This window comes from Triticum aestivum, chromosome 3A, assembly GCF_018294505.1.
Source record: "Triticum aestivum cultivar Chinese Spring chromosome 3A, IWGSC CS RefSeq v2.1, whole genome shotgun sequence".
NCBI classification, from domain to species: Eukaryota; Viridiplantae; Streptophyta; class Magnoliopsida; order Poales; family Poaceae; genus Triticum; species Triticum aestivum.
Genome location: NC_057800.1, coordinates 8,363,468 through 8,387,897, shown reverse-complemented (window position 1 = coordinate 8,387,897; position 24,430 = coordinate 8,363,468). Strand labels below are relative to the sequence as shown.

General features: G+C 46.6%; 2 protein-coding genes across 2 annotated transcripts; both read left to right on the top strand.

Moving 5' to 3' along the window:
- Positions 1–6,259: 6,259 nt before the first annotated feature.
- LOC123059777 (disease resistance protein RGA4) lies at positions 6,260–12,071 on the top strand. The gene is made up of 2 exons (XM_044482260.1): positions 6,260–7,169; positions 9,736–12,071. The coding sequence occupies exons 1-2, from the start codon at positions 6,271–6,273 to the stop codon at positions 11,915–11,917; spliced, it is 3,081 nt and encodes a 1,026-aa protein (XP_044338195.1). The 5' UTR covers positions 6,260–6,270; the 3' UTR covers positions 11,918–12,071.
- Positions 12,072–18,898: 6,827 nt separating this feature from the next.
- Positions 18,899–20,499, top strand: LOC123057479 (putative serine/threonine-protein kinase-like protein CCR3). The gene has a single exon (XM_044480438.1). It carries the CDS (start codon positions 18,936–18,938, stop codon positions 20,403–20,405), a length of 1,470 nt encoding a protein of 489 aa, XP_044336373.1. The 5' UTR covers positions 18,899–18,935; the 3' UTR covers positions 20,406–20,499.
- Positions 20,500–24,430: the final 3,931 nt, after the last annotated feature.

Sequence of the window (24,430 nt, the reverse complement as noted above, 5' to 3'; positions counted from 1 at the left end):
CGGGCATACCTGCAAGCTTAAATAATCCACAAACTTCATCCACATAGATTAGGTGCAAATCGGGATGTAATGTTCCATCTGCTGTAAAAGGATTAGCTAGTAGTTTCTCTATGATACCCGAAGGAATTTCAAAGTAAACATTTTCAGTAGGTTCAGTAGGTTGAGGAGCAACTCTTTGCTCTACTGGCCGGGGTGAAGATACCCCAAACAAGCCCCTCAAAGGATTATGTTCCATAGTAACAAGTGACAGTAAATTTCAGCACACTATATAAAATTTTCCTTACCAAATCCCACCTACCAAAGGCGCTTCACTCCCCAGAAACGGCACCAGAAAAGAGTCTTGATGACCCACAAGTATAGGGGATCTATCATAGTCCTTTCGATAAGTAAGAGTGTCGAACCCAATGAGGAGCAGAAGGAAATGACAAGCGGTTTTCAGTAAGGTATTCTCTGCAAGCACTGAAATTATCGGTAATAGATAGTTTTGTGATAAGGTAATTTGTAACGGGCAACAAGTAATAAAAGTAAATAAGGTGCAGCAAGATGGCCCAATCCTTTTTGTAGCAAAGGACAAGCCTGGACAAACTCTTATATGAAGGAAAACGCTCCCGAGGACACATGGGAATTATCGTCAAGCTAGTTTTCATCACGCTCATATGATTTGCGTTCTTTACTTTGATAATTTGATATGTGGCTGGGCCGGTGCTTGGGTACTGCCCTTCCTTGGACAAGCATCCCACTTATGAATAACCCCTATTGCAAGCATCCGCAACTACAAAATAAGTATTAAAGTAAACCTAACCATAGCATGAAACATATGGACCCAAATCAGCCCCTTACGAAGCAACGCATAAACTAGGGTTTAAGCTTCTATCACTCTAGCAACCCATCATCTACTTATTACTTCCCAACGCCTTCCTCTAGGCTCAAATAATGGTGAAGTGTCATGTAGTCGACGTTCACATAACACCACTAGAGGAGAGACAACATACATCTCATCAAAATATCGAACAAATACCAAATTCGCATGACTACTTATAGCAAGACTTCTCCCATGTCCTCAGGAACAAACGTAACTACTAACAAATCATATTCATGTTCATAATCAGAGGGGTATTAATATGCATAAAGGATCTGAACATATGATCTTCCACCAAATAAACCAACTAGCATCACCTACAAGGAGTAATCAACACTACGGGCAACCCACAGGTACCAATCTGAGGCTTTGAGACAAAGATTGGATACAAGAGATGAACTAGGGTTTTAGAGGGGATGGTGCTGGTGAAGATGTTGATGAAGATTGACCCCCTCCTGATGAGAGGATCGATGGTGATGATTTCCCCCTCCCGGAGGGATGTTTCCCCAGCAGAATAACTCGGCCGGAGCCCTAGATTGGTTCCGCCAAGGTTCCTCCCCATGGCGGCGGTGTTTCGTCCCGAAAGCTTCCTTATGATTTTTTCCAGGGTGAAAGACTTCATATAGAAGAAGATGGGCACCGGAGGCCTGCCAGGGGGCCCACGAGGCAGGGGCACACCCAGGGGGTAGGGCGCGCCCCCCACCCTCGTGGCCAGGGTGTGGGCCCCCTCTGGTTGATTCTTTCTCCAGTATTTTTTATATATTCCAAAACGTGCCTCTATGAAGTTTCAAGACTTTTGGAGTTGTGCAGAATAGGTCTCTAATATTTGCTCCTTTTCCAGCCCAGAATTCCGGCTGCCGGCATTCTCCCACTTTATGTAAACTTTGTAAAATGAGAGAGAATAGGCATAAGTATTGTGACATAATGTGTAATAACAGCCCACAATGCAATAAATATCGATATAAAAGCATGATGCAAAATGGACGTATCACCTATAATTAGAGAACGAAGTTGCATATTTTCGGAGGTGGACAAAACTTACAGAAAAATTCGCTGCAACAATCAGCCCAAGAAGTTATATTGCCTCTAGGTAAAGCTAGAATCCATTCTTTTTCTTTTTCTCTCAGAGAGAAAGGAAATAGATGCAACTTCAAAGCGTCGGGGTCATAAACTCTAATGCATGTCATGTTGCACAATTCAGTGATATTATGCAAGTGCATACCGACATCTTCAGAAGCAGAGCATCCAAATTGGTCCCACTAAACCATGAAAACTAAGTTCGGTTTGATCTCATACTCGGTGGCTCAAACCTTCAAAAAAACTGAAACTAAACTTCAACAAAAACTCTAAACACAACGGCGCCAGAAAAAGGGCTTGATACTTCCTTTTTAGTGATCTGGTAAAGGAACAGAAAGTACCCCACACCTATTTCCCCAAATAGGTGACCTTGGGCTATCGAGAAAGTGATAGGAAGGTTTCCTTGAAGCGATGGTCTCTAGCAAGCTTCTGTCAAAGAAATAATTCCAGGTTCCAACTTTTGACCGGATCAATTAAGCTAATTGTGATGAAACACTTATAATAAGAAATAGGTATGGGTATCAGGTCTTAATGCTTACAACCATGCATTTTTGTTGGGATCAAATATGATCTTAATTTGTGCATTGGAAGTAACACAACGAGATCTGCTTGTTACAAACCGAAATGAGGGATGTCCAAATAACATTTTGACCAGCATCAGTCCTGAATCAAGAATCCATTGTCCAACCGAAGGCCCTATCCATTGCGCGGGGTTTCCTTGATAATTAATATTATTATAATGAGACAAGAGCTTTGGGCGTTTAATGACTACACCTCATGAATCCCCAAGGGTTGGGTCTGTGTTACGTATGATTGCTCTCTGAGCTACGTCGTTATTTCCCCAAAGAGGAAGGGATGATGCAGCACAGCGACGGTAGGTATTTTCCTCAGTGAAGAAACCAAGGTTATCGAACCAGTAGGAGAACCAAGCAACACAACATAAACAACACCTTCACACAAATAACAACACCTCGCAACCCGACGTGTTAAAGGGGTTGTCAATCCCTTTTGGGTAACGATGCCAGAAAATTGTAGTAGATTGAAATAATAGATCGCAAATAAATAAAGTGCAGCAAAGTATTTTTGTATTTTTTGTTTAATAGATCTGAATAAAAATGAAAAGGAAAAGTAGATCGCAAGCAAATATATGAGGAAGAAGACCCGGGGGCCGTAGGTTTCACTAGTGGCTTCTCTTGAGAAAGATATCAAATGGTGGGTAAACGAATTACTATTGGGCAATTGATAGAACCTCAAATAATTATGATAATATCTAGGCAATGATCATTACATAGGCATCACGTCCAAGATTAGTAGACCGACTCCTGCTTGCATCTACTATTATTAGTCCACACATCGACCACTATCCAGCATGCATCTAGTGTATTAAGTTCATGGAAAAACGGAGTAATGCAATAAGAACAATGACATGATGTAGACAAGATCCGTTTATCTATGGTGTTAGATGTAGATCTCGTCTTTTTATCGTTAGTAGCAACGATATATACGTGTTGGTTTCCTTTCTGTCACTGGGATCAAGCACCGTAAGATCGAACCCACCACCGGGCACCTCTTCCCATTGCAAGATAAATATATCAAGTTGACCAAAAAAACCCAAATATCGGAGAAGAAATACGAGGCTATACAAGATCATGCATATAAGAGATCAAAGAAACTCAAATAACTTTCCTGGATATGAAAAGATATGACTGATCATAAACTCAAAGTTCATCAGATCCCAACAAACACACCGCAAAAAGAGTTAAATCATATGGATCTCCAAGAGACCATTGTATTGAGAATTCAGAGAGAGAGAGAGAAAGCCATCTAGCTACTAACTACGGACCTGAAGGTTTACAAAGAACTACTCACGCATCATCGAAGAGGCACCAACCCCATCCGAGATGGTTTCTAGATTGGATCTGGTGATTCTGGACTCTGCGGCGGCTGGATGAATACTTCGTCGACGCTTCTAGGGTTCTAGTATTTTTGAGGTATTTATAGAGCAAAGAGGCGGTCCAGGGGGCACCCGAGGTGGGCAGAACCCACCAGGGCGCGCCTGGGCCTCCTGGTGCGCCCTGGTGGGTTATCCCCTCCTCGGGACTCCCCCCAGGTGCAACCAGGGCCCAACTTCTTCCTTTTGGTCCATAAAAAATCATTGTGAAGTTTCGTTGCATTTGGACTTCGTATGGTATTGATTTTCTGCGACGTAAAAAACATGGGAAAACAGCAACTGGCACTTGGCACTATGTCAATAGGTTAGTACCAAAAAATGATATAAAATGATTATAAACATCCAAGATTGATAATAAACAATCAAAAATTATAGATACGTTGGAGACGTATCACTGTACTAAACCTTTCTGTCACTGGTGTTGAGAATAACACTTCACGTTCTCCTTGTCCTTAGCCTCTCCGTGGCTCGGTCTCCGTAATGTCGGGTACCTGCAGGGATAAAGAACGCAGATGAGACAAGAGACATCCACGGAATAATTTTATTTCACACATATGGGACGTTAATTGAAAGCACTTCCATTGATCCCCACAACAAATAAAGAGGGTTGCAAGGCCTATGCCTCAACGCATACCTTACCGAACTACTCACACATGGAGATCAGATCGCATGAAGAACACGATATAGAACACATCTTGAAGATCGATTGATTATTAATATATCTTACAATGGATGCCTTGTATGGTGCATGATTACAAGCATGATCTAGAGAGGAAACACTATGGTGGTGATGGTGTCTACGGAGATGGAAAATGGCGGTGGCTAGGGTTGAAGAGAGGGGATGAAGATGGTTCTGTTCTGGCTTCACTCGTGGATGTTTGTTGACATTTCGATGTGGTCCTCTTTATAAAAATTGTTTAGGTGGACGTGGCACCTCGAAGTTCACGCATAAAAGCGCTAATACGAGCGCTCGTGGTCGTATGGAACGTTGTGCTATCTTTGCTGGTGTGCCCCCTACTGATTTCTTCTATCTCCTTTCCACTCCTTTCCATGTTCACACGTGATTTGTTCCCTTTTTAGCCTATTTCCCGTGAAAACACATCAAAGAGAGGATTTGTGGAATCCTTTGCATTCATTAGTCATTAGTAGAAATATCGGAGTGAATATTTCGGTTTTAACGAAATATATCGGTTTAAACAAGGGTGAATGAGTATAAAAATATCACTCATCAGCCCCTACCCCCCCCCCCCACCTGTAGTGAGAGAGCAGCGCCGCTGCCACTGGGCGGTGACACACCTCGTCTCTCGTGAAGGAAATAATGCCAGCCTGAGTCCCCTATGCCCCACAGGGATAGAACAACACCGCCGCCACCACATGTTGGCGACGATGGTGTCGAGGAGAGATTCGAGGGGAGGAGTTGCTCGCTATGGTTTGGGGTTTCCCCGGGAGTCGCCCGAGCGAGCGATCCAAGAGGCCTGATTTTTTTTCCTTTTTCACGCGCATACTAGCAGGATGCCGTTGATTCACCTGCTGAAATTGAGGATTCTAGGGCTTTGGTTGAAATCGATCATACATAGGTGGTCCAATCTGACCAGGCATACCTCCCCGTCCCCCTGGACCAAGGGAAGTCTACTGAAAACATGCACTGCTAGTGAGTTTGAGGACTAAGAGTATCTACATCCGGACTTCCTAAGTTGAGCGGATGGACAGAGGACCATTGACAAGACATAAACGAGACAGAAAAAAATTGACCCAACCGGACCCCTCAAAGCCTCCCTAAATGCTTTGGCTGTCCGGGCAATATGAGGAGTGCCCAGACGTGTCCGGTCAATGGTTCTGCGTCCGCGCAATAGGATTTGGCCCACCAAGGATCATCTTTTCTCTTCTCCGCGAAAAAAAGAGATCATTTTTCATTTTTTGTTTATTCTTCATTTTCTTCATCTTCAACAATCACATGCATGTCAACTCAGGAATATAGGAAAAGTTGGGAACATCACTGTGAAAATGAAAATTTGATAGGTGACCAATAACTGCTCATGGACGCGACCGAACGCATCCGTGAATGTTTGAGTGCCGGATTAGGTGTATGGGTCTGTAAATGCTACTCCCTCCATTCCTAAATATTTGTATTTTTAGATATTTTAAATGGACTACGACATACGGATATATAGAGACATATTTTAGAGTGTAATTTCACTCATTTTTCTCCGTATGTAGTCACTTTGTTGAAATCTTTAACAAGACAAATATTTTAGGAACAAGGAAGTATAAGTTTATAATTTTCTCGGACCACTTGGATAGGGGGGTCACAAACGCTCACGAGCCAATTATCTTATCTCGTCGATGTGTCGTTGGTTGTGTGGTGGGTGGCAGTTGTTATTGCATGGAATTTTCTCCAGAGCACCACCAACGCCCATTCATCATCCCCTGCCTGCTGCTTTGTTCTATCCTCCGTCCGTCCAGCCGGCGGCAGTCCAGCCCCGTATTCCCACCCGGCGGCGGTCGTCGGAGCTGCGAAAGGCCGGCAGCAGGCATGGAGGCTGCCTTGGCGAGCGCTCTGGCCAAGGAGGTGCTACTGAAGCTGGCCTCGCTGCTGAGCGAGAAGCACAAGCTGACAAAGCGCCTCAAGGATGACATCCATTCCATCCACACCGAGCTAAAGATGATCTTGAGCGAAATGGACGAGCACCTGGGGGATCCGAGGCCCTCGGGCCCGCGGGTCGTCTCCATGGAGGAGATGCGCGATCTGGCGCACGACATCGAGGATTGTATAGATCGGTTCCTGCCCTGCGCCGCCTGCGAGGCGGAAGCAGCAGCATCGTTCGTCCGCCGATTCAAGAAGGCGCTCTCCAGTAACGGATCCCGTTTCGCCATGGAGATCCGGGGGCTCAGGGACAGGGTCAAAGTCGCGCACGAGCGAAGGGCCAACTACGGCCTCAACGGCGGGGGATCCTCCGCCGCAGCCGGAGCCGGAGTAGCCACTCCTCCCGCGACCGAAACTCACCCTGTGGGCATCGACAAGCCCAAGCAGGAGCTCGTCGACCTGCTGCTGGGCAGCAAGCCAAGGAATCTGAGTGTGATATCCATCGTGGGGTTCGGCGGCTCGGGGAAGACGACGCTCACCAGGGCAGTGTATGATTGCCCGGCTGTCGCCTTGGAATTCCCTGCCCGTGCCTGGGCCAAGGGGTCGGACCACACGGACGCCCCTGGGCTCGTGAATTTCATATGTTCGGAGCTCCCCACCGCCAACAATCACAGCAATGATGTTCTGCCGACTACAAAGTGAGCATACTCTGCACTAACTTCCGGCCTCGCCAGCTTGCGCTAGAATCATTTTTGCACAATTTTTTTTCGGGAACTTTTTGCACACACTTTGGTGGTGCACAGTTAGGACACATACAATGGTTGATAAGATAACCTTATCTTAAACCTTGCATGTAATTTAGATATGATAATAAAAATATGTTTATAATGGGTTATCTCTTAGTTTTATCTTCAATAACTAGATATCCTTAAAAATATGATTAAACATATTATGCTAAGAGATCATCTCTTAAATAAAAGAAGACAAGCCTTTTCTTATAGATTCTCTCTCCTCCACTACAACATTTATCCTATGTGGCATACCTATGATAGTACCATGTATCAGGGTGGACACGGTCCAGGCCGATCCGGGCCCTGACCGAGCCGCCGTCTGGACCGGCCGCCGGCGGACCAGACCAGACCGGACCGAGCAGTGCCGCGGTTCGCTTTCCATGGACCGGACCGCCGGTGGTAAAGCTGGGGCCGGACCGAGAGGACCGCCCATGGTGTCGTACAGCGACGGCGAGCGGCGGCGCATGGCGACTGCGAGCTTTACGGGGCACGGGGAGGAGAGGAAGGAGAGAGACACAGCCGCGTGCCCATCATGAGCACGTTTAAAGAGGTCGGAGAGGCCAGATACATGACGACGGCAATGAATGGAGATGTTGCCGTAGAGGTGGTGGCGTCGCAGGAGCTGGTGGAGGTCACCTCGACATGAGGCTGCTGGAGTTCTTCATCTCGGAGGCCACCGAGCGAATGAAATCCAAGGGCAGGTCTATTCGTGGCGACACGCAATTAATCTCGTTGCCTCGGTGTTTCCTATTTTCTTTTTTTAGGGTATTTTCTATTTTCTGTCACGTTAATACTGTTTGTTTTTTGAAAGTATCACCTTAAATCTGTTGAGTCGATAGGAGTCCACATTATAGTATTGTTGCATGTGACATAACTATCCTTTTTACAGTTTGCATGTTGCAAATAAGTAGGGCCTGTAACGTGTATGCACACGTACAAATGTACATTCAGTCGTACAAATTCTGATCTGGCACAGGTTAATAGGATCGTGGGGAGGTGTAGGATGGAAGGAACGCATGCGATCGTGCCCATCTTTCTCGTTCTTTCTGTTTCTGCTCCGTTGAATAAAAGGGAAACTCCAACGTGTTAGGCAATAGAATTCCTATTCCTACGAAGTAAATCGTGGAGATAACTGTCTCTCCAATAACGTGGAGTAAATCGTGGAGATAACTGTCTCTCCAATAACGTGGAGTAAATCATGGAGATAACTCTCTACCTGCCAAAGAATCCATCGCGTGAGTTCCTGCGTAAGAAACAGCCGAGCTCGTTCGGTCCCGTCGAGTTAACCGAGCTAAGCCCGGACCGGACCGGTCGATTTTCGCGGGCCGAAATTCCCAGCTCGGACCGGCCAGTTTTCCCAGCGAGCCGGGACTGATCGGTCCGGTCTAGATCGGTCCACGAGCGGGCCGAAAAGCCCGCTCGGTACGTCCAGCCTGAACCATGTACATGCCCTTACAGCCATGTTGTTTTGAATTTGGAAGAATGCACGTAATTTACTAGCTAGACACTAAACTCGCAATTTCTGGTATGCTATCTCTTTATAATTTGTGTGTGCTTGATTTGAGATCAATCCTCAGTAAAATCAGGGAGATGTATCAATGAAATGTTGAGATGTATCAACGAAATTTTGTGAAAAATAGGTGCCAAATAGGATTAGTCCCATTTTGCTTTTAGGGTGCAATTACAAGTATGAATTGGTAGTCAGACATTCAAACCGATTTCCCGCATTAACTTATGTTGCAGTACTTGGACAAACTGATTACAATCCAAGAGTCGACCACTTTTTTTGTGTGTAAACAACATGTAGAGTGTGGTTTCTTGTCCCTCTAGAAAAACAAGTCTAGCTTTGTACTTGCAACAATAGAGTGTCACATGTAGGAAGCGGATATATAGCACATGGGTACTCCACCCCCTATATGAACATTGAGTTCAAAGAAATACCAAGAAATTTGAAAAAAAACTAGGATTTTGGGATATTATACTTGGGTGTCCGATTTGCTGTCGTGTGAAATTTCATGAAAACATACCAGAAAACGTATCCGTAGCAAAAAAGACAAATAAAAATCTATGTATAGAAAAAAAACTGTTTGGATCAATTTTTGTTCGAACAGTATTTCCTTCGTCACGGATACGTTTCCTGGTATTTTTTTCACAAAACTTCGCACGGGAGTAGATTGGGAAACCATGTTTGATAACCCTGATTTTCAGATTGTTTTGAATCTTTTTGGTATTTTTTACATTTAATATTCGTATAGAGGTGTGGAGCACCGAGGAGCTCCTGTGTATTTTCCATCACATGTACTGTTAATTTGCATTCCCTCTTATTATGTACATATAAAAAGTTGGCAATTCTATGCACGATTGAGTGCTTATGCATGTTTTATCTGTTTATAACAAATCGGTAAATTACAACCAATTGCTTCCAGCCCACAGATGTATTAACTTACTCATTTGTCAATTTTCTGCCTCACAGGTGCTTAATTGTAATCGATGACATCAACCAGCAACACTGGGATCACGTAAAAGCTTCTTTCCATGGGAAAATAGAAGGGATAATCATTGTAACCACGGCTTTTCACTCGGTAGCTAATGCCTGCAGATCAGGTGATGGCTATGTTTATAAGATGGGTGTTCTTGATGCAGAAGTCTCTAAAGTTTTGCTAATGAAGAGGTTTTCCATTCACGAATTTTCACCTGACATGGAGCTGGGTGCAACAGCAATTGTGGACAAGTGTGATGGCCTTCCTCTTGGTCTTGTCAGCGTGGCCCAATTTTTGCTAGGCGAGGAAATGCTCACTGGAAGTCGTTGTGAAGAAGTTTGCCGTATTCTCGGGCATCATATGGAGGTGAATGCAGAATTCACAAAACTGCAGCAGGTTCTTGTACATAACTACATAAGCCTGTCTGACTATCCTCTCAAGACCTCCTTGCTATACACAAGTTTGTTTCCAAATGATCGGCCGATCAAGAAGAATACATTAATCAGGCGATGGATAGCAGAAGGGTATGTACAGTGTGGGTACAAACGCAGTGACCTGGAGGTAGCAGATGACAACTTCCGGAAACTTGTTGACCGGAATATCATTCGGCCGATCGATGCTAGCAACAACACAAAAGTGAAGACGTGCAAAACTCATGGTGTCATGCACGAGTTCTTGTTGCACAAGTCCATGTCTGATAACTTCATCGCATCTCTTCATGATCAAAATCGAAGTAAATGCCGTCACCTGTTCATCCAGAACCCTACAAGTGGCAGCACCTTGGGCCTGGACCAGCATACAAGCCCAGCAAGCAACAGCGTATGTGGCAGTGGCAGTGAAAAACTCCGTGCCCGATCTCTGACAATCTTTGGGAATGCAGGAGATGCTTCTTCTGAGTTATGTAGGTGCGAGCTGCTGCGAGTGCTGGATCTGGAAGCATGCAGCGATTTGGCGGACGGCCATCTCAAAGACATCCATAAGCTGTGGCATCTAAAATATTTGAGCCTTGGTGGCACAGTCAGAAACCTTCCAAAGAATATTGACAAGTTACACTGCTTGGAGACACTGGACCTGAGGAAGTCAAAGATAGAGATATTGCCAGTGGAAGTCATCGGGTTGCCTCACCTAGCTCACCTGTTTGGAAAGTTAAAGCTAGGGAAAAAGGACATGAAAGTGGATGAACTAAAGAAGTTTCAACCGAAAAAATGTAATTTGAAGACTCTTGCAGGATTTATTGCAGATGAAAGCCCTGGGTTTCTACAACTGATGGCTCATATGACAGAATTGAAAAAGGTTAAGATATGGTGTGAATCCACTGGTACAAACAATCACATTGCAGAGGCAGTTGAGAAGTTTGCTCAGCGTGGTATGGACACGGCAGATGTTCGTTCTCTGTCACTTGATTTTGGAAATTCCTTGGGGGACTTCCTGGATTCTATAGAGAAATTGTGCTATCTTAACTCACTGAAACTGCGTGGCGGACTGAGTCTACTGCCTCACTTTGTTACATCCCTGTGTGGCCTCAAGGAATTGTGCCTTTCATCAACTAATCTGGCAGGGAAGGATCTATCAAACCTGTGTCAGATGAGACTTTTGCTTTATCTCAAACTGGTTGAAGCTGACCTTAGCGGCTTCATCATAAAAGACAGGGGTTTCCCAAGCCTGCTACGCTTATGCCTTATTGTGCAAATACCCGTCCTGCCTACAATCGCAGAAGGAGCTCTGCCACGTCTTGTCTCACTTCACCTGCTCTGTAAAGATCTTGTTGATCTTTCAGGCATCAAGATCGAATACCATCGTGACCTGCAGGAAGTTGCTCTGGATTCTATGGTCAGTACAAATACAGTGGAAATGTGGGAAACTGCAGCGAAGAAGCATCCGAAGAGACCAAAAGTTACATTTCTCAGAAGGATTGATCCAAGCGAAACTGAGTCTGGTGTGAAATATGTGGCTACAGAGGGACCGATGCGCGAGAAGGCATCATCTGTTGAACTCATCCAAGTTCAATCAGCGCAGAATATGTTGCAGAACGAATGCATGATCCGGTCAGTCCAATCAATTTCAGTGAACACACACAATTCAGCTTCCAAGAAAACGGTAGTTTCAGAACTCCCCCAGGTTGCACGCGAGCTGTTCAGTGCTGGGAACAGTGCAATGCCTCCTTGTGCAAGGTGAACCTGGCTGTTAGTTATGTGCTTTTCTTTATGTTCAGTCGTGTTGCACGTCGACAAATGTTCGAGATAGTATGTACGTTCACTACTTTCTGTTACCAAGCAACAAATATTTTGTAAGTGCACCATAATTACATGACTATGAGTCTAGCACACAACATTACACCACAATTGTTTGTGTTCTTGCATGTAAAAAAAAGTTGTGTTTTTTTGCAATGATTTTTTCTTCTATTTGATGGTTAATAACTCTTGCAGGTAGCTCACCCTCCATGTGTACAAAGGTAATGCATGACCGTAATGCATATTTCATGATCTGATTTGTTATAATATGTTTTACCAAATAAACAGTGGATATCGTTTTTCTCTTTTGATTTCGTGGACTTTTTATTTTCAAGCATTTGCCTGAGATTGTTCACATACACTAGGGAGATTCCATCTCCATGATATGCCTCACATCATCACGTTTGAACTGAATGCTACCTTTGCCTGAGATTGTTGTAAGTACATAGTCTGAGGAATATCACATAGAGGGAAAGAAAATTAGACAAAAACAGAGAAGTGATGGACCTACCAAAAAAATCCGAAGCCCAGTTAGAGATTGACAAGGTAAGTAGAGATCGAAGAAATGGGCCTGACAACTATGAAAAACAGAAATGGATCCAACAGAAAATGGAAGCCTACTGTACGCAAAAATACAATGGGCCAACAGAAATAAGAAAGCCAAATTTAAAAAAAAAATTAGCAGAGCCAGGTTTAGATCCTAGGAACTGCTTATGGGCCGACCACGCTTCTGCTGTGCCACTCTGATTGTTTCAGTAGTTCTGTGACATTTAATGTACTTATTGTTTAGGCTTGAAAGATTGCAACGTGCAACTGATCGGCGTATCTTCTTAGCAGATACACCGATTGAAGGTTTCGATCTGTGGATGCCATGCCATCGAAACGTTCACGCTGGCTACAACGAGCTATGTATAGTGTGCAGGGCCCGAATAGTACGAAGTGGTACGGCCACTTAATCACCGTGCTCACTAGCCACCAGTACTGGAAATCTCTATTTGCCGCGCGTTGCAGCAAATTGTCGCTGCATCGAACAGGCGGGCTCACTAGCGAAGCAACTGGGCCGGCCCATTTAACCAGTTAGTTCGTTCCGGTTTTGGGACGTTTTTTTTTGTCACGGTCATAGTTTTTTTTCGTCTTTTCTTTTCTTTTCAGTTTTCAAGTTTACTTTACTTTCTTAACAAAATGTTTGGAAATTTCCAACAATGTTCGGAATTCAGTAGTTTGTTCCTGTTTTTGAAATTATGTTCACACTTTTAAAAATTGATCGCTAATTTCAAAAATAATATTTGGAATTTCAAAAATTATTTGTAGTTAATATTTTTGGGTTTCTCAAAAAGTGTTTGAAATTTATAAAAATATCTCCGTCTTTAAAATTTGTTCACAAATTATAAAATGTGCTTGTTCTCAATATTTGTTCACAAATTCAAACATGTTCCTTTTTAACAAATTCAAAAAATGTTCATATCTTCTCAAAAGTTGTTCGTGATTGTCAAAATTTGTTTGGAATTTTAAAAAGTTCCATTTTTTAAGATTTGATAACAAATGCAAAAAATGATCCTTGTTTTGAAAATTTGTTCACATTTTTTTCTTAACCTGTTTATTATTGTCAAAAATTGTTCGGAATTTAAAAAAATGTTCCCATTTTGCAAGATTTGTTCACAATTTGGAAAAAAAATATGTTTCTATGTTCGGTTTGGAAACTAAAAAATTGTCCATAATTTTTAAAAACTGGTTCAGGTTTATCAAAATTGGTTGAAATTTTTAAAATATTCCTGTTTTTCAAATTTCGAATTCTGCTCACAGTTTCAAAATTTGTTCCAGTTTTAAAATTTGGTTAAAATTCGAGAACTATTCACAATTTTTCAGAACTCATGTGTGTTTGTCAAAAACGCTCTGAAGTTTTTAACAAAGTCCAATGTGCCAAGGTAGCAAGTTCTAAAGTATTCACGCTGCCTATTCTTCCGAAATCGTAATCAGTCGCAGTTGCTAGCTCCATGTGGCTACAAACCACTCAAGAAATACTTGTGGCTACAACAGCGGGATAGTGAGTTTGAAACCTAACTTTCACTTCTCATTTTTCTGATTTTTACACTGCTCGTAGCTGCCGCGTGGGCCGGCCCAGTCGGAGGACTGTCCTGTGCGAAGCCGCGACATTCTGTTGCAGAATGCAACAAATAAGGGGTCCCACCAGTATTATAAAATAATACTCTTCATAGTTAAAGTGATCGTACCGTCAAACGCTTGATAATACTGCGCATAGTTGCCTCTGCTGCTCTTCTCGAGCTCCCTCTATCTATTGTAGTGACCACTTCTTCTTGCGTAGGTAAGCCACTGTGTGCTGGTACATTTAATTTTATGGCAATTCCTAGTATTCTAGGTTGTGTTGATGGTCTTTGATGCAAACATTTGAGGTTCTCGAGATGATTCTAGTATAATAGTTAGTGGATTTAGCCCTCAAGTTTAGTTATGCGAGTTTTTCTCCGTGATTCTAATATAATAGTTAGATGATTCTTGGTTTCTCTCTTTTGAAGCATGTAGTTGTGTGCTATGCAGCATGCGCTGGAGTGTTTCCCTTATCGATGTGCTGGGCAATGTGTATGCTGGTTGTAATTGGTGCTTGGTTGATCTTGAGGCCAGTGGTTGGTTTGTTTTGGCTATGTGATATTTAAGAGGAATGGTTTAGCCAGCCTAAATCTTTGCTTCCTTATAAAGCAGCCCCTTATGGCCTTTTCTCTAAATATTTTGCTTTGATTTTATCTACTGATGATGATGTGGTTGTTTGACTCCTTGGGCTCTTGTGAAATTATGGCATGTCCTGTCCTAGGTACACCAACGCGGCCCTAGGGCTCTTGTTAAAACTACTCTATAAGAAAACTAAAAACAGAGAAACACCAAACACACTACTGAAGGAAACAGAGAACCACGGACGTATTTGAAGGAATTAGAGAAATAAAAGAAAATATAACGAATGAAACAGAAGGTAATGAGAGACTGAACGAAACAACGACTGATCCGGTTCTCCGGTGTTAGAATAAATTCGAGGCATACCGCTAATTATCTGAGGATCAAACAATCATACGAGCACGACACTGAGATTTATTAACGAGGTTCACCGATATGGCTACATTCCCAGGGCTTGACTATGGGCGCTCCTCCTCATGACACCGCTACAATACCGCACCCGGTCGCCCTGGACACCGGCACATGCCGCCGGTTTCCCCTGCGTTCCGGTGCTATTATGTTGGCATAGGTTACATCGTGTGTCTAGCCCCACTATATATGAGAAGCATAGGATATAAGTGTCCTATTAGGACACGACTCCATATCCTATCTAAACACAATACAACTACAAGTCCAACTGTAACCTACTTTGTACACTATATTCGACACAACTCTAACAAACTCCACCTTGGCGAATATTCTCCATCACCTTGAATTTGTCCATGCGTCAAACTTCCATGTACATTGGACTTGAGCTTATCCCATGAGTACCGCTGCTACTTCAAAGATTCCATGTGACTTCACCTGCAACTTGTAGTCCCTCCTTTTCTTGAGCATAGTCAACACTTGAGCAAAATTAAGTTTCTTGTTACTCTAGTTTGTGCTCCCAACTTCTAGAGTATCAGTCCAACGCCATCACACACTGATCACTGACCTGCGTGAAAGTGAACAACTCACATATTGGGTGTCACACATAAGAGTTACCTGAACTCAACATCACCGCTCCTTTCTTGACCGCATGTCTGAAACTTGAAGGAATTTCACCGTTGCTTGTAGTCATCCCGAGTCAAATTCGCAGTTGTCTCACCACATGTATGACCACCAGAGCCCTGACCCGTCTCCATGACCCGTGCATACCGCACGCCTCGCCGCTATTACCGCGTCGAGCCTCCGCTGTCCCAGTCGAGTCTCAAGGGTCGCGCCCACACCACTCAACCCCCACTGCAGAGTACCACCGATCATCACCGACCGATGACGAGTTTCACGCTTCCATCAGACCACTGGGCTCCAGTCCGAACTACGCGTCCCTCGCTTTTTCCCGTTGAATAGGCTTCGACTCTCTGAGCTCTTACGCCGTAGCCCCTCAATCCAGCTCCACCTTCAACGAGACTCCATGGTAGATGATCAGTCCACCCCTGCGCCTCAGCGACTTCAAGCTCCGTGTATACACCACGTTGAATCAACCCCGCGCCATAGTCTTGTCGAAGCCACACAAGCCCTTGGGCCTGCGCCACGTGTTTCCACGCCCCAAAAGACGATCACCATCAGCATCACGCTCCTATGTCGCCGTCGCCGATCCCGCACCGTTTTCTGTACCAACCGACTTGCGTCGATCCATCAGACTATCTAGTCCGACCTAGCCGAACTTTTCCGGCTGCATGACACGCTCGAAGCACCCAAATCGTCTTCCAAGAATTTTCATCCATCACATGATACTTCCATCTTAGCTGAATTGACTTCCCGCAACACCTTCAAGCATCTCAGTCGCGTGAACAAATCTTTCACCTGTATCTGCCATAACCCAAGATTTTCAGTTCCACGAACTGCTCCATCTCAAACCTAATACCCATTGGCGTCACGGTATGAAGGCTAACTCGTTGAAAAATAACTGAGCTCCCACGCGATGCCTAAGTACACAACCGTGTGCATGCAGCGAATCCTAGCCAAAGAAACCTTTTGGCCTCTTCACGTGGTGTGCTCCCTTTACACGACTTCCGATGCTGCCTTTGCCTTGCCAACTCTTTCTTGCTAATTCCGATGAATGCGTATCACCACAATGGATTTTCTCTTGCGCCGATTTGATCCGCTGCTGTTTGCCTCTTGCCTGAACGCACGTGTCTGTTTTTTTTAAAACAAATCTCGCGTACAGTACGCAGCTTCCGCAGCCTCACGTCCAGCCAAGCATCGCGCTAGCTGCCGCCCCTGGTCCTTCCGCACCTGGGCCTTGGCCTCGTGACACGCGCCGCAGCCGCTGAGAGTCTTGCTGCTGCCCCGCGTTGCGTTACATCGTCGCTACGATCAGACCTCGAGCACAGCACACAGCCTATACGCTCGCCCGACCGGTCCACCAACCGATCGCCGCACGTCTAGCTCCTGCTTCTTTCGATCCAATCTCGTCGACTCCTGCTTCCATTGCCTTTTCCAATCTGGTCGAGAACCACGTCGAAACCGACTGCATCTCGACCTCGATACTTCCTCCTCTAGATTAATAATCCACAGCCTTCGAACAACCTAGCTTGCGCTTAAACCGCCGATTAGGAGATCTCATAGGAGGTGTCAACCGCATGCCCCACGATTACCACCCGAGTCTACGTCTACACAGCGTCATCGGTAATCGTGGAAATCAAGGCATTCGTGAAGGTGACGGGTGTAATTTTCAGGGGAGAAACGTTCAGAGGATCCTTCGCTCGTACTAGAATCTTACTCAAGCCCGGCGTGTGAACTCGAGGCGTTTGTTGAAATTCTGGCAAAGCCGGGAGCTGTAGCTCTCGCGAGGCGACTTGGTTCCTCACTCCCTTGAGTACGCTGAACTGGTTGCCGGATGACTCATGACCCAACCCAAGTAGTCGGCCAAGTCAAGCTCATCGTACCAATCCATCCCTCTCACTCCCTCTGCATAAACCACAACCACTCAGCGGTTTCAACGGCTTGGCCACCGTTGAACTTTTATATTTTTTGTAATTCCTTTTTTGTGGTAGTTTTCCATGTAAACAGACTGGCAAAGCTTGAATTCCATCGGGTCAATGCATGCACAATTGCACATTCGTTACTTCTTTTCATGTTGTCCAGGGTTTAGACTTGAAACTAAGATTTTCTAAACTACCTGGTCATATTAAATACTGGTTGATATTTTTCATGGCTTATTATCAAACTAAAATAATGTGTGCTGTATCAGAATTTTGATATTTTTCATGCACAATTTTGTTTGGTTTATATCAAATCCAGCCAATTTCCATGAATTTTGTCCGGTTTATATGAAATACAGCCGGTTTTCATGAATTTTGTCTGGTTTGTTCATATCTGGAATCAATTGTATGCGGGTAGCGTTGGATTGCCGGCTCCCGCATCCATGTCTGCGGACTGTTCCCCCTATACGTGGATGAATGCGGGAGGAAATTTACGGGCCAGAGTTGGAGATCCGCTTATGCGCTCTCTCTCTCTCAGTCTCTCTCTCTCTCTCTCTCTCTCTCTCTCTCTCTCTCTCTCAATGTGCCACTGATCCATATGCCTATATGCTACATGTTCCTAGTATGTTGTATGCGACTTGTCGTGCCAATAAGTTTGTCATGATGGTAATCTCGATTAATCTTAAACATAATAAAAATATTTAAAACTAGATCAGAAGTTCTTTGCTTATAATGAACTAATATAACGATTTGTTGAGGGAGTGTGGTATCCCAGCCCACCAGGTTTCAAATCCTGGTGCTCGCATTTATTCCTGAATTTATTTTAGGATTTCCAGCGATGCGCATTCAGTGGGAGGAGACGTTCCCGTCGACGAGGTGCCTATTTCAAGACGATATGCCGGCTCATAGGGGTGAGTGTATGCGCGTGTATATGAGCCCCTTGCGTATGTACTGTGTTCAAAAAGAATATAACGATTTGATGCGAGAGAGAAAAAAAGAAGAAACATTCAAACCGTGGACCAAAAGTTTGAAACCGCTCTATGGTTGTGGTTTTATGCAGAGAGAAGGGCTTGCAACTCGTGCATGTGGGCGGGTTGATGCACGGCTTGTCACACGAGCTTGACTTTGACAATTCCTCCGGTCATCGCCGACATGGTGCAGAGAGGGAGCGACGGACGAAGGCATGGCGCGGAGGCTAGTGCCCACTGGCCACGGCCTTCCGCGTTGCTTCGCCCTCGCGCGCGCTGATAAAAAGGCTACCTCCAGTCTACTCCTTGGGAAACGTGCACTTGGTACCGCACGTAGTACACTACAGAGTACAGTGAGTTGAGTATCATGGCGTTGGCGGGGGTGGGGGATGCGGCGGCGGTGACACAGCTCATCGGGCAGGCCATCGGGCTCGTCGCCATGATCATCCGGGCGGTGGACACGGTACGCCAGAACAGGCTGGAGTGTGAGCACCTCGCCTGCCGCGTGTCCACGGTCGACGGGGTGCTGTCTAACCTGCCGCGGGACCAGGAGATGGCGCCGCCGCTCAAGGTGCTGAAAAACACGCTGGAGGAGGCGCACCGCATGGTCATCGCCTGCCAGAACCGGGGCGCCGCCAGCCACTTCTTCGGATCCCGCCGCCACGCCGATTGCTTCAATCAAGTCAACAACAGGATTATCTCCGACATCGTCATCCTCAACCTCAGCCTAAACAGCTACATGGCTCGGCGACACTCCAACCAAGTCCTTCAACCCAGTCACATCGGCGTACCGACTGCCACAATAGCCATGGCGCCGTGGCCAGGCTCCAGCTCTGCCCCCCTGCAGACGCTGATGGTGGTGTCGCAGCAGTCGCAGGTAAGCTCGATCTCCAGCGATAACCCCAGGGCGCTCACGTGGGCGGAGATTGCAGCCGCGACCAGCTTTTCCGTCGAGCTCGGCAGAGGCAGCTCGGGGAGGGTATACAAGGGCCGTCTCCAGTTCCAGTTCCACTTCCACCACGGCACGGAGGTGGCCGTTAAGGTGCTGGAAAAGCACAGGCGGCAGGGCGTGGAGGACGCGTTCATGGCGGAGAGCAACATCCTTTCCGGCCTCCGGCACGACCACATCGTCCGCCTCGTCGGCTGGTGCGCGGAGCAGGATTACCGCATGCTGGTCTACGAGCATATGGGAAAAGGCACGCTTAGAGACCACCTTCAGCATTTCGGCGGTGGCCCTAGCTCGTCGCCGGTGACGACGTCCTGGGAGACGCGCGTGGAGGTGCTGCTGGGCGTGGCGCGGGCCATCCACTACCTGCACTGCGGCGCGGATCCGCTGGTCATCCATCGCAACGTCAGCTCGTCCAACATCCTCCTGGACGGCGCCAACTGGACGCCGCGCCTGTCCGGCTTCGGCTCAGCGGTGTTTCAAGCGGCGGGTGTGGAGGAGCACGGCGGCCAGCTCGTCGAGGAGGTCGTCGGCACGCCGGGTTACATAGAACCGGAGTACAGCGGCACGCACCGCGTGAGCGCGGCGAGCGATGTGTACAGCTTCGGGGTGGTGGTGCTGGAGGCGCTGACGGGGAGGCCACCGGACATCTACGGCGTCACGCTCGGCCTCCTCGTCGACTCCGTGCTCCCGAGCGTACAGGAGGGAAAGCTGCGGGAGGTGCTGGATGGCCACTCGGCGCTGCAGCCGACGCCGCGTCAGATGGAGGCGCTGGATCTCGTGGCATACACGGCGAGCCGCTGCCTGTGCCCGCGCGGGCACAACCGGCTGGCCATGTCTGATGTCGTGGCCAACCTCCACAGGGCGCTCCAGACCATACGCAGCAATTAATTTGACTGAGAATTAGTGAGACTACAAGAATGTCTCCGTATCTTTTAAATATCCATTTAATTCTCCGCGATTTCTTTCACCTCCCATCGATTTTGTGAAGAATGAAAAGTAGGAGTAATGGTTAAATGGTTAATGATTTCATTGATGATTGGCTTTGTATACATATTGGAGAGGCGTTGGTTACATAGAGAGGCAGATGTGTTGCATCCACGCAGGGACGTGTCCGTTGGCACTGAACACAAACAACTCACGGGCAAGCAAGCAATTACCGATTATATTAACCCTAATCTATTTCTAACACTCCTCTTGTACAATGCTTATTTTTTAAATAATCCATCATAGAAAGCTTCTTGCATATTCACCACTTATCTTAAAAAATCCTTTGTGTAATCTTTAAAGTCTTCTTCAAAAATCATGTGGAAAAAAATATGAGGAGAATAGTATAAATACGTTGCTAAAACTTCTTTGAACCCACTGGAAAAAATAATAAGAAAATGACGCGACATGATACTACCATGCATCAAAGAGGGTGCATAAAAATGATTAACATCAGATACAATTCATTATATTTATGTGATATGGTATTGTCGTGTCCTCTTGCTCCAACACCTTTGACCGAGAACACCTCTTCTTCGCCAACAACATAACATCAAGGTCCACCAATGCATGATAATCATCTTCAACGTCTTTGCAATTAGTACAACTATAACTATCTCTATAGCTACTAAAATGAATGCATTACATGAAATTTGACATGCAGGTTGAAGAAATGACAATTAAATGGCTCTTGCCATCATGCTACCATAAAACACATGCCATGTAAAATAATAATTGCAACATATCGCATCTCATACAAACCCATTCCCATGACTGAGGGAGTCCTGTATTAGGGGGTGTCCGGTTGGCCGGACTATACCTTCAGCCGGACTCCAGGACTATGAAGATACAAGATTGAAGACTTCGTCCCGTGTCCGGAAGGGACTTTCCTTGGCGTGGAAGGCAAGCTTGACGATACGGATATTCAGATCTCCTACCATTGTAACCGACTCTATATAACCCTAACCCTATCCAGTGTCTATATAAACCGGAGGGTTTTAGTCCGTAGGACAACATACACATCAACAATCATACCATAAGCTAGCTTCTAGGGTTTAGCCTCTCTGATCTTGTGGTAGATCAACTCTTGTACTACCCATATCATCAATATTAATCAAGCAGGACGTAGGGTTTTACCTCCATCGAGAGGGCCCGAACCTGGGTAAAACTTCGTGTCCCCTGCCTCCTGTTACCATCCGGTCTAGACGCACAGTTCGGAACCCCCTATCCGAGATCCGCCGGTTTTGACACCGACATTGGTGCTTTCATTGAGAGTTCCTCTATGCCGTCGTCGTCAGGCCCGATGGCCCCTACGATCTTCAACAGCGATGCAGTCCAGGGTGAGACCTTCCTCCCCGGACAGATCTTGGTCTTCGGCGGCTTCGCACTGCGGGCCAATTCACTTGGCCATCTGGAGCAGATCGAAAGCTACGCCCCTGGCCGTCAGGTCAGATTCGGAAGTTTTAACTACACGGCTGACATCCGTGGGGACTTGATCTTCGACGGATTCGAGCCACTGCCGAGCGCGCCGCACTGTCCCGACGAGCATGATCTAGCTCTGCCGCCGAACAATGCCTTGGAGGCCGCACCCGCATCGGCTCCGGTCCCTAACTCCGAGCCAACTGCGCCGATCGAGGATGGGCGATTGGACGCCACCTGGGGGGCTGCGATCCCAACGGCGATTGAGCCGAACACCAGCCCCGCACTCCGCGAGACTCATGACTCCAAGGAGCCGGACTCTTTTCCGGACTCCGAACCCTCCGCGCCTCGGCCTATCGAATCCGATTGGGCGCCAATCATGGAGTTCACTGCCGCGGACATATTTCAGCACTCGCCTTTTGGCGATATTCTGAAGTCACTGAAGTCTCTCTCTTTATCAGGAGAGCCCTGGCCGGACTGTGGCTAGCGAGGTTGGGATTCGAACGATGAAGAAATTCAAAGCCCACCCACCACCCATTTTGTAGCCACTGTCGATGATTTAACCGATATGCTCGACTTCGACTCCGAAGACATCGACGGTATGGACGCCGATGAAGGAGACGAGGAAGAACCAGCGCCTATTGGGCCTTGGAACGCCACCCCGTCATATGACGTATACACGATGGACGCGCCAAAAGATGACGACGAGGAGCGAAAGGACGCACCGAAGGCTTGTTCCCTCGAAAAAGCAGTCAAAGCGGCGATGCAAGCGCCACCCCAAATCCCGCCTCGACAGAAATAGCGATCACACAGACCCAGCGTTGGAGCAGGGCGAACCGCTACCGGACAACGGTAATCCGGATAATCAAACCGAACAAACAAATCCTATCAAGGATAATGGTCTGGACGACATAGCGCCGGACAGACACCCGGAGCAGCAGACTGCCCGTAAAAGGCTTGTTGCCACCGCGAGGAGTCTGAAAAAGCAGAAGCAAAGGCTCAAGGCTGCGCAAGACACACTCCACATTAGATGGAGCAAAATACTCAACACAGCAGCGAGGTATGACGCCAATCGCCCCTCCAAGAGCTACCCAAAGCGGAAGCTGCTACCCGAATTCGATGAGGAGGCCTCAGACCCCCCACAACCAAATATCAAAGCAGCCACTTGGTCGGATAGACAACCCCTCTACCAACACAGAGCAGCATACAACACCGCTCACAATACAATACGTGACCCATGCAAGGGCTCGCACCCAAAGGACGGCGCAACAAGATCCATCTATGGACCACGCAAGCGCGCCTGAGCATACAATGCAACACAACAAACACTCGAACAACGTGGTACACCCAGCTACAGGGGTGCTGCACACCCCCTATGTTTCACCGATGAGGTGCTGGACCATGAATTTCCAGAGGGATTCAAGCCCGTAAACATAGAGGCATACGACGGAACAACAGACCCTGGGTCTGGATTGAGGACTACATCCTTCACATCCATATGGCTCGAGGAGATGATCTCCACGCCATCAAGTACCTACCCCTCAAGCTCAAAGGGCCAGCTCGTCACTAGCTCAAAGGCCTCCCCGAAAGCTCCATTGGAAGTTGGGAAGAGCTCGAAGACGCCTTTCCGGCAAATTTTCAAGGGACTTATGTCCGAACTCCGGATGCGGACGATTTGAGTCATATAACTCAACAGCCCGGAGAGTCAACCCGAAAGCTTTCGAACAGGTTTCTTACTAAAAAGAACCAGATTGTCGACTGTCCGGACGCCGAAGCCTTGGAAGCTTTCAAGTATAGCGTCCGTGACGAATGGCTCGCCAGACACCTCGGCCAAAATAAGCCGAGAACGATGGCCGCATTAACAAACCTCATGACCCGCTTTTGCGCGGGTGAGGACAGCTGGCTAGCCAGATGCAGCACCAGCGACCCCAGTACATCTGAAGTTAGAGATGGAAACGGGAAATCACGGCGCAATAGCAATAACAAGCGCCGGACTAAAGAAGACAGCATGAAGGGCATGGCAGTAAATGCCGGATTCAAAGGCTCTCGGCCAGGTCAAAAGCCACCCCCTAAAGGCACCAGGGATGAACTGTCCAGCCTCAACAAAATTCTAGACCAAGTATGTCAGATCCATAGTACCCCTGGTAAACCCGCTAATCATATCCACAAAGAATGTTGGATCTTCAAGCAGTCCGGCAAGCTCAACGCTGTATCCAAGGGGGAGGATACACCAAGTGCAGACGAGGACGAGCCTCCCAAACAAGACGCGGCGGAGCAAAAGAAATTCCCACCAGAAGTCAAAACAGTAAACGTGTTACACGTGATCAAGGGAAGAAACAATGCGGTGCTCTCAGGAACATATACCCAAGTGCCTATCACTGCGAAGTCCTGCCACTGGTCGTCTCAAACGATCACTTTCGACCATCGTGATTACTCAGCAAGTATCCGACACGCAGGATGGGCGGCCCTGGTATTAGACCCAGTAATTGCCGGATATCACTTCACATGAG